General features: G+C 52.7%; 1 protein-coding gene across 8 annotated transcripts in view; it reads right to left on the reverse strand.

Moving 5' to 3' along the window:
- The window catches only part of TNXB (tenascin XB), a 61,565-nt gene that overhangs the window by 43,560 nt on the left and 6,821 nt on the right, over positions 1–11,184 (reverse strand). For all 8 annotated transcript variants that reach the window (XM_018038908.1, XM_018038911.1, XM_018038910.1 and 5 more), the window contains exons 2-4: positions 3,258–3,668; positions 1,076–2,914; positions 459–574 (exon numbers count right to left, since the gene is read on the reverse strand). In XM_018038908.1, the coding sequence (XP_017894397.1) occupies positions 459–574; positions 1,076–2,914; positions 3,258–3,657 (2,355 nt within the window). In that variant the 5' untranslated portion in view covers positions 3,658–3,668. The remainder of the gene's footprint in view (positions 1–458; positions 575–1,075; positions 2,915–3,257; positions 3,669–11,184) is intronic.

The following is an 11,184-nucleotide window of genomic DNA, read 5'->3' on the forward strand; positions in this document are numbered from 1 at the left end:
TCTCCTGCATTGGCAGGCGTTTTCTTTACCATTGAGCCACCAGGCAAGCCCAATGTGATGGCTGATGTCTCCAAATATCTGAAAGTGCATGGTGTAAGATGAAGGGAAAGGAAAAAACTCCAATGCTGGTGAAGGCCCAGCTGGGGCCACTGAATGGATGTATGAATGGGGCAATTTTGGATTCAGCAACAACAGAAAGAAGTGACTTCAGAAAAAATGGAGTCAGCAGGCAGCCCTAGGAAGTACTGAGCTCAAGGTTACCAGAGGAGTTCCAGCAGCAGTGGGCTGATGATGCAAAGGCCTTCTGCACACAGTGTGGGCAGAAGAGAAGGTCTTTAGCACAGCTTCAGGAACCGGCTACCTGGACTCAACCACTGATTACCTGGAACTCCTTTTGAGGTGAGCACCCCCACCGCCAGCCCCACTCACTCGGCCCCCACTTGGAGCTTGGCTCTCACCGTTGGGATGAACTGGATTTCATAGGCATCCACATTGCCGGGAGCCCGGGTCCACTCTGTCCGAACTGTTGTCTCCTCCAGCAGGTGCATCCTCATGCCCTCGATGGCCGGCACCTCTGCCCAGGAGAGTGGGATATGAGAAGCTGCTTAGCCCAAGGCAGCTCCCCACCCCTACCCCCACTCTCACAGGCTCTTCCTACTCAGGGTCACATTAAGAGATCCAGCCAAGTTCCCAGTCTTCTCTGGGGGGAGAGAGGAATGGTGAGGAAAAGCCAGCAGTGGCCTGAACAAGCCTTGGGTTTCCTTCACTGCCCTCCATCTCCAGGCACCAAAATCTCCCGAAAAATACCTGAAGAGGGCCCCTGGATCTGCTCATCAGAGATCTTACAGCAGGTCCTGCCTACAGGCATGGCCCCCCACCTGCTGTGGTTCTGCAGCCCTGGTGGACCCTGGCCCTCTGGCTTCTCTGACTGCCCCACCGCCCACCCCAATATATGACCACCCCCATCACCCTGCCTCCAAGTCTGGGGCCTCCTCCGCCTCAGACTCAGGCTTTCTCATGGGGCTCCAGTTTTCCAGCCCCGGACCCAGCACACTGAGGAAGGCTGTCCGCTCACCTTCCCCGCAGTCTTCCCCTGCATAGCCGTCTTGGCAGACGCAGCTGCCCTCATGACACTCTCCCCGGCCGCGGCAGTCCCCGGGGCACGTCTGGATGGCGCAGTCGGGGCCCCGGAAGCCCTCGACGCAGACACACTGGCCTGCGCGGCACAGTTCCCGTGGCCCGCAGCCCCCGGGGCAGGCGCTGGCAGGAGGCTCTTCCTGCCCACAGTCCTCGCCGCTGTAGCCCACGTGGCACACGCACACGCCCTGCACACAGCGACCACGGCCCCGGCAGTCGGCCGGGCAGGTGCGGGTGGCGCAGGAGGGGCCTGTGTAGCCGGAGTCGCACACGCAGCGCCCGTTCTCGCAGCGGCCGCGCCGGTGACAGTTGGAGGGGCAGACACGGAGGCCGCAGTCCTCGCCCGCGAAGCCCTCCCAACAGGTGCACACACCGTCCTGGCACACGCCCCGCTGGTTGCAGTCGCGCGGGCACCGTCTCACGCCGCAGTCCTCACCCTCGTAGCCGTCGTCGCACACGCAGCGCCCCTCCAGGCACTGGCCGCGGCCTTGGCAACCCCTGGGGCAGCTGCGCGTGCCGCAGTCTTCGCCCTCGTAGCCCAAGTCGCACGAGCACACGCCATCTTCGCAGCGGCCGCGACCGCGACAGTCCCCGGGACACCGACGGCTCCCGCAGTCATCTCCTGCGAAGCCCGGGTTGCACACGCAGCGGCCGTCTACGCAGCGCCCGCGCCCGCGACAGTCGCCAGGGCAGGCGCGCGTACCGCAGTCCCGGCCTGTGTACCCGGGCCAACACACGCAGCGGCCACTCTCGCAACGGCCCCGGCCGCGACAGTCCCCGGGACAGCTGCGCACGCCGCAGTCCTCGCCACTGTAGCCCGCGTGGCACACGCATACGCCGTTCTCGCAGCGCCCACGGCCCCGACAGTCGCGCGGGCAGGCGCGCGCGCCGCAGTCGGGCCCCGAGTACCCGGGCCAGCACACGCAGCGGCCGTCCTCGCAGCGGCCCCTTTGGTTGCAGTCGCCCGGGCAGCTGCGCACGCCGCAGTCGTCCCCACTGTACCCGGGATCGCAGATGCATTCGCCATCCTCGCAACGCCCTCGGCCCCGACAGTCGCGGGGACAGGTCCGCGTGCTGCAGTCCTCGCCCGCGTACCCGGGCCAGCACACGCAGCGGCCGTCCACACAGCGCCCGCCCTCGCCACAGTCCCACGGGCAGGTCCGCGAGCCGCAGTCGTCACCAGCGTAGCCCGGGTCACAGACGCAGCGCCCGTCCTCGCAGCGCCCCTTCTGGCTGCAGCCTCGGGGACAGCTCCTCACCCCACAGTCGTCGCCAGTGTAACCGGGGTTGCACACGCAGCGCCCATTCTCGCAGCGTCCTCTCTGGCTACAGTCTCGGGGGCAGCTCCTCACCCCACAGTCCTCGCCACTGTAGCCTGGATTGCACACGCAGCGCCCGTCCTCGCAGCGTCCCCTTTGGCTGCAGCCGCGAGGGCAGGAGCGCACACTGCAGTCGTCCCCGGAGAAGCCCGAGCGGCACACGCACACGCCCTGCACGCAGCGCCCGCGGCCGTGGCAGTCCCCGGGGCAGGAGGGCCAGCTACAACTGGGCCCGGTGTAGCCAGGGAAGCACACGCAGCGACCACGGACGCAGCGACCCTGATCATTGCAGTCATCCGGGCAGGAACCGGGGGCAGAGGGTGGTGAGGAGGGGGGTCCCTCCGCACCTGCGGGATCCGAGCAGGTGGGCCCACCCCAGCCTGGCTCGCAGGAGCAGGCACAGCGGCTCAGGTCAAACACGCCATGGAGACTGCAGAGGCTTCGAATGTCGGTCTGGCCTGGAGTAGGAGTGAGAGTTGGGTCTCAATCTCTCTAGGGAGGAGAGGCTGAGCTTGTGTAGTGCTGCCCTGAGTTAGCTTCTCCATCAGGGAAGCCTCATTTCCTAAGGCCATCTCAGTTTCCAGCTGCAACTTATCACCCAGGGCCCTAACATTCGCTGGGGAGGGCTGACATCTAGTCACAGGGCTCCTCTCTCAGAGCCGTGCCCTGGGCTGCACTCACCACCTGCAAAGAGGAGGCGGGTGCCTTTTTCTAATTCACACCAAGGTCCTCTAGTGATGCCCACCCAATCCTAACCACTTCCCTTCTTTTCCGTGCTCCTCCCTGTGATCTTCGGCTCACCTGTGCCAGCCTGGGCAGCCGGAGGACAACACCCCCCAGTGCACTGTTCCTTGAGCCCCTTCACCAGCTCCTCCAGGATCTCCAATCGGACCCTCAGGGCCTGCACCTCTGAAGCAGGGACAGGGGGCTCAGTGCCTGGGGGACAGCCACAGCCAGCTGAAGGGGGCAGGTTAATGCGGTGGGTGAACACCACCTGCTTCTCCCCTCCTTCCACGGTGTGCTCGTAGAGCCGAGAAGAAGGGCCTCCCCCTTCTGGCTGCACTGTACGGCCCCCCGGCTGGGGAGGGGGCCGTGGGGCTGGGAGTGTCACGTTGGAACGTGGAGAGAAAGGGCCTGCTGTGACAGTGCCCAGCAGCATCAGAAGGGCCAGGTTGGAGGTTAGGGAACATTGGGTGGGCATCTTTCCGGAGGCTGTGGGGAAAGAGGGCACATATGAGAGCAGACTCACAGAGCAGACAAGATGAATGTCCCCTTCCCCAACACACACGCCCACAGTCCCACCACCCACAGCTCATCCACCCGACTCACATATTGGCAAAAATCCACATTCAGCTTGATCCTATCACACACCCTCCCTGGGCAGATCTGTCTCTACCTTGCTTTCTTATGTCATTTGGTCACCCTGCTCCTCCACTCCTTATTTTGTTTATTTTTTTACTGTTCCATCCACACTGGTCTTTTTTGTTTGTTCCACAGACGCTACAAGCTTCCATTAGCCTAAGGGCCTTTGCACTACATGTTTTCTCTGTCTGGGGTGCTCTTCACTCAGCTCTTAGAGGTTGGCTCCTTCCTGTTCAAATCTTAACTCACATGTCGTCGACTCCCAGAGGTCTTCCTTGGTGCCCGGTTGGAGCAGTCTTTCATCACACTTCATCACAGTGTCCTGCTTATGTTCTTCATGCCATTACTGCTGCCTGAATCATCTGTTTGTGTGCCACTTCTTTGTTATCTTTCCCCCACTACCAGAACGTGAATTCCACAAGAACAGGGACTCCGTCTGTCCTGGTATTGCTGCATGCTTGTACCTGGCACATGGGATGAGCACTATACAACACAGGTTGTTTTTTTTTTTGGTGGCCATTCTGCACAATTTATGGGATTTTAATTCCCCGATCAGGGATTGAACCCAAGCCCTCAGCAGTGAAAGTGCAGAGTCCTAACACTGAACCACGGGGGAATTCCCTATCCAACACATTTTTGTTGAATGGGTCAGCAGATGAATATAAAAGACTAATCCTTCCATAAGCAACTGGATCCCAGCTCCTAGTATCTTTTTAGAAACTTTAAGGTGTAGATTATCCTCTCCTTCTTTCATTTAGCCCCTCACTCAACTAGATTCTTCCCATCATCTTTTCATATAAGCTCAAAAAGCTTCTGTTTTCTTTTTTTTTTTTTAATCCTCTTCCTCAGGACTTACATTACCAAATATCAAAATTTATTATGAGGGTGCAAGCATAGAGCACAGAACAGAAACAGACCCACACATATGTGGTCACCTGATTAATGAAAAAGAGGCCCCCTACAATTAAAAGGAGAATAAATTGTGATAAATGGTCCTGGATCAGTTGAAGATCCACATGGGAAAAATCTATCTCTACCCTATGTCCACATACAGAAATTAATTTGGAATGAGTATATAGATCTAATCGTGAAAGGTAAAGCAATACCTTTCACAAAATGTCTTAGAGGAAAAAACTATAGGAGAAAATCTTTATGACCATGAAATAAACAAAGATTTCTTAAAACCTAACCACAAAATTTACCATAAAAAATTTCACACAAAACTAAACCACAAAAAAAGATACTGATACATTCAGTTCAGTTCAGTTGCTCAGTCATGTCCGACTCTTTGTGACCCCATGAACTGCAGCATGCCAGGCCTCCCTGTCCATCACCAACACCTGGGGTCCACCCAAACCCATGTCCATCGAGTCGGTGATACCATCCAACCATCTCATCCTGTGTCATCCCCTTCTCCTCCTGCCCTCAATCTTTCCCAGCATCAGGGTCTTTTCCAATGAGTCAGCTCTTCTCATCAGGTGGCCAAAGTATGGGAGTCTCAGCTTCAGCATCTTGGACCACATTAAATCGATAACTTCTGGTCATCAAAGGACACCGCTCAGGGCTTCCCTGGTGGCTCAGTAATAAAGAATCCACCTGCCAATGCAGGAGACCTGACTTCGCGCCCTGGTCCAGGAAGATCCCACATGCCTCAGGGCAACTAAGCCCCTGCACCACAACTACTGAGCCCGTGCCCTGGAGCCTGTGTTCTCCAACAAGAGAAGCTACCGAAGTGAGAAACCCACACGCCACAACTGGAGAGTAGCCCCCACGTGCTGCAACCAGAGGAAAGCCCACACAGCAACGAAGACCCAGCACTGCCAAAAATAGATATAATTATAAAAAAAGATACAATGAAGAGCAAAAGAAGGCAAGCTACAGAGTGGGAGAAAACATGTGGGAAATGTCAGACTACATATATAGGTATTATATATGGTGGGGAGATTGGGAGACAGTGCTTGAGAGTTGAGAGAGGGGATTAAAAATCTAAAGAATTCCTTCAGAACAAAAACAAACAAAAGGCAGGCAACCAGTTTTTTTTTTTTAATTTGCAAAAAAAAAAGTCTCTCTAGCAAAGAATATATCCAAAGTTCCAATAAATAGATGAAAAATAAACATATGCATGTGTAGAACAAAACTAGTAATCAGGGAAATGAAAATTAAAACCGCAAGAGGATGCCATCAAATATCCACCAGAATGGCTAAAACTAAAAGGGCTGTTGATGCTCAATATTGACAAGAATGTGAGGCTACTGGAATTCTCATTTATTGCAAGTAGGGGCAGAAATTAGTGCAGCCACTTTGGAAAACTGATAGGCAGTTGCTACTAAGGCATACAACCTATAACTTGGCAATTACACTTCTTGGTAAATACCCAACAGAAACGACTGGACGTATCCTCCAAAAGACATGACTGCATGTATCCTCTAAAAGACGAGTACAAGAATGTTCATGGGATTCTTTTCATATGAGCCTGAACTGGAAGCACCTCAAGTGTCCATTAATAGCAGAATGGATAAATAAATTGGGGCATAGTCATACAATGGGATACTCTCCAGCAATGAAAAAACACCCTCCTGGGACTTGCTGGGTGATCCAGTGCTCAGGACTCAGTGTTTTCACTGCCAGGGCCAGGTAGGGGGAGGTTTGCAAGCTGGGCAGTGTAGCCAAAAAGTAAAGAAACAAACTCCCCCCAAACCACCCCCCCACCCCGCCGGCCCCACCTTGTTACACACAGCAACATGGACAAAATTTGACACACCTAATGCTAAGCAAAAGAAACAAGACACAAAAAAAACATTGTAAATAATGCTATTCATATGAGGTTCATGAACTGAACTGAATAGAAGATAGAATTACTAGAAATATTTTGCACCTTTAACTGGGTGGTTAAACAAAAGTATGTATAATCAAAAATTAATTGAGCTACACACTTATCTGCATTTCACTATATGCACAAAATATACTTAATATACAAAAATATACCTTAAAAAAATTCCCCAACCTCACACTCCCTCCAGCCACCACATATTTCTCTTCTCTACTTCATGGCCATAGTTGTCAAAAGATTTATCTGGATTTGTTGTTTCTATCTCACATATCCCATGCATTTCTCAACCAGCTCCCATCTGACTTCACCTTCTTTCAGTCTACCAAATAGCCCTCCCTAAGGTCTCCCAGCTTCCCTGGTGACTCAGATGGTAAAGCGTCTGCCCATAATGAGGGAGACTTGGGTTCGGGTCAGGAAGATCCCTTGGAGAAGGAAATGGCAACCCACTCCAGTATTCTTGCCTGGAAAATCCCATGGACGGAGGAGCCTGGCAGGCTACGGTCCATGGGGTTGCAAGTAGTCGGACACGACTGAGTGACTGAACTGAAGGTCTCCCAATGATCTGTGTCACAAAATCTAAAAGACGTTTGTCTTCACCTTGATCTCTCTCAAAATCACTGGACACTGATGACCACGTCTTCCATTTTAGAGCATTCTATATCTGTGTTGGTGATAAGGTAGATGGGAGAGATCACTGGCTCTTAACACTTAAAATGTGGCTAGAGGGACTGAAGCACCGAACTTTCTTTAGTACTTTTAACAGCTCTCCAGGGGATTGCAGTGTGTAGCCAGAGCTGAGACCTACTTGGGGTAGTCATCCACTCAGGTACCTTCATCCAGATCCAAGAGTTTAATTTCCAAACTGTACACCAAAGTATAAACTATCTCCTCTTAACTCCAAGCAATATAGCTATCCTATTTGGCATCTCCTCTTGGGCACCTCAGATTCAACACATCTAAAACAACTCAACGTTCATCCCTCCTGTACCCATCCCTTCTCAGTGTTCTCTACCGCAGTTCACGGTCACATAGTTACTCAGCTTCACAAGCCAGAAAGCCAACAGCTCATTCAACACCACCATATTTCATCATATCAACCCATATTTTATTGTAAATGTCTCTTTAATTTACTTATGTTTCTCCCTCTAAGCATCATTACAGTCTAAGCTACTATCTACCTTTTGCTTAATAACTGTGATTGCCTCCTACCCGGTTCCTCTGCTTCTATTCTTGCTTCTTAAAAATCTTGCAAAGGCAAATAGAATGTCCCTCTCCCTCAAAAAACTTTTCAGTGGTTTCCCTCTGAATAGTCTTCAAATACTGACAGACAGTCCTGCACCATCTGGCCCCTGCTGACCTCTCCCACCTCATCCCTCATAAGACTTCCCTCCCTCTCTCCACTCCAGTCCCACTGGCTTTATGTCCCCCACATTCTTCCCAGCCCCAGACCTTTGTATCTGTGGTTCCCTCTATGGAATGTTCTTCCTTTTTCTCTTGGCTTCCTCATCATTCAGGTCTCAACCCCACATCTCTTCCTCAGGAAACCTTTCCTGTACAGGTCAGCTTCCCTATCATGTGATATTACAGGATCATGTAACTCCCATTTGCAGCATTTATAATAATTTATACTCACATATTTATTTGTGGGATTATTTTATTACTTTCTTGCTCACACTCAGCCTTGCCCGCTAAACTGTAAGGTCCATGGAGGCAGACATAGCACCTGGTTTTTTCTTTTGTTTTGGCTGCTATAGCCTTACATCTGGCACATAGTAAGTGCTCAAAAAAATATTTATTGACTATATAGATATTTAGTCAATTTACATAGTTCAAGTCAAGCCCAGGGCTAGCACAGGGCTGGAACCAAGGACAGGACCAAGGTCAGGGCTAGGACCACGGACAGTGTCTGGGGCTGAAAGTTGGTTAGAAACAGCAGCTGGGGCAGCTGTCGGCCAGGGAGCAGGCCATGTGTAGATCCTGGCAGGGCTGCATGGAACAAGCCCATTGGAAAACCATTTGGCACAGCCACCCAAATCCACTAGAGCTGTGTTCAAACCCTACGACCTGGCAGCTCTACTCTGAGGGGTCTACCCACCACAACAGTACTTCTCATAATAGCCGCAGACTGGGAACTACCCACATGTCTCACACGAGTAGAATGGATTAAGTAACACGTGGTTTGTTCACACAGTGGAATAAAATAAAGCAATAAGAACAAAGTATAACTATATGCAATAACACGAATGGGTCTCACTAATATAGGGTGGAGCAAAAGGAGTCAGACACAAAGAAGAACTTGCTGAAACATTCTGTTTATGTGATGTTTGAGTCTAGACCATGTTAACTGTCAATCAGTAGAGGGGCAAGTCAGAAATGTGGCACTCTTGGGGGAATAGGGACCAAGAAGGGGCATTGTGGGGAAATTCTGGGGTGCTAAGAACACCCTGTTTCTTGATCTGAGTGCTGGTCACCCAGTTGTATTTGTGGAATCCACTGAGGCAAGAACTGGGAGGCACAGGGAGACGAGGATTAGAGAAGCAAGGTAATGGGGTGATGGGGGAAACCAGGAGAGGAGGCCTCAGTAACAGAGATGCGTGGGGGGTTCAGGCGAAGGGTTAAGGAGCGGTGTTAGCAGGCACCCAGTTCTTCCAGACCAGAGAGCCTGGAGAGGGAAGGAGAGCAGGGTGAGTGGTGGGAATACTGACTGAGGAGGAGGGTCAGGGGCTGTGACCAGTGCCTCCCACAACACACACACATTTATTTCCTGGCTTCCTACGCTTAAAATTCTCCTCTGAGTCTGAGAAAAAGGAGTTTCCAGGGCTACCAGCCATCACACTCCACCACCATCCCACCAGAGATGGAAGAGGAGTGGGCAACAGGAGCAGAGTGTTTCCACACTGAGAGGCACCCTGCCCCACAAAGCCCAGCAGAGAGCCTGGCAAGCAGAGAGCTGCCCTTCCCTCAGCCCATCAGCCCCTCTCTCAGCTTGGAGTGTAGTCCTGGGTGTGAGCTGGGCTCTGACTTACCTTCAAATTCTGTTGCCCTGTGTCTAATGTTGCACACATCTCCAGGTGCACACACAAAATACACATACACATAGAAATGTACTCACATGTGCTTATCCACAAATATGAACACACTTCTTGTATCTGTCCATTCTAAGTCGCTTCAGCCCTGTCCGACTCTTTGCAACCCTATGTACTATAGCCCGTCAGGCTCCTCTGTCCTTGGGATTCTCCAGGCAAGAATACTAGAGTGGGCTGCCATGCTCTCCTCCAGGGGATCTTCCCAACCCAGGGATTGAATCCGTGTCTCTTACATTGGCAGATGGGTTTTTTTACCACTAGCACCACCTGGGAACTATACACATACTTATATTCATCCAAAGAAGCTTGCATCTTTGTGGGCACACACATTTGAGTATGTGCAGGGGTTTCCCAGCAGTAAAGAACCCACCTGCCAATGCAGGAAACTCGAGTCGAACCCTGCCTGGGTCGAGAAGAGCCCCTGGAGTAGGAAATGGTAACCCACTCTAGTATTCTTGTCTGGGAAATCCGATGGAGAAGCCTGGCGGGCTACAGTCCATGGGGTCACAAAAGAGACACGACTTAAGTACTAAACAACAACAACAAGGGCATACACACACAAACTCCTCTTCACATTTCCTCCACATCCAGTCATTGAGCGATGTCTAAAAAAGCTGATTTCTCATTGGCTCAGAGGGCAGTTGGGTATGTCAAAGAACTTAGTTGGAGTGAGGGGAACCACACAGGAGACCCTTCTTCAGAGGAGGCAGAGGTTACAGGGTGCTCCACACCACTGAGGGTTTGGGGCAGCTGCCAGTCCCCCTCCCACAACAATCGAATCCTGCACCTCTTCCCCACTTGGTGGGCGCAGGGGGAGGGTCTCTGCAGCGGGAAGAAGCGGGAAAGTAGTGAAGCTGGTCTGAGAGGAGAGGCCCGCACAGGCCACACCCCCAGAGCCTCCGTCCCAAGCCCCTCTCCCTCGCGTCTCCACCGCCCGCCTAGCTCCTCATTCCCATTTCTTGAAAGAATCGCGCTCTTCTCTCAGCACCAGGAAAGCAAATACTTAGGTGTCCCTTATGTTTCCCTCTCACCGCCCGCCCTCCCGCGGCATCGGGGGTGCCTTTGCGCAGCGAGGAAAGGAGGGGAGCACGGGCCTCCCCCTCTTGGCACCCTTCCCACAGTCGGAGGGCTGGCAGGGATGGGGCATCGTCCCAAGCGGTGACTCAGCGCGCAGGGTATTCATGTGGTGGCCAAGTTTGACACTTCGCTCATCAGGGACTGTAGGTCCCAGGAGCTGGGGAGAGGGGCTGGCCTCCTGCAGGGATGTTCGAGAGGTGGGGGATTTTGGCCCCACCCCCATGCTCCTCTCTGTCCCTCGTGCCACAAGAAGAGTGAAGGTAGGAGGATTCTAGGGCAGCGAGGACAAGGAGGGAGGTGAGGGCTGGGCTGGGTTTGGAAGCAGGTGGCAAGGAGGCAACCGGGAGATGGGGCAGTCGGAAGATCTAAGACA

This window comes from Capra hircus, chromosome 23, assembly GCF_001704415.2.
Source record: "Capra hircus breed San Clemente chromosome 23, ASM170441v1, whole genome shotgun sequence".
Classification (NCBI taxonomy): Eukaryota; Metazoa; Chordata; class Mammalia; order Artiodactyla; family Bovidae; genus Capra; species Capra hircus.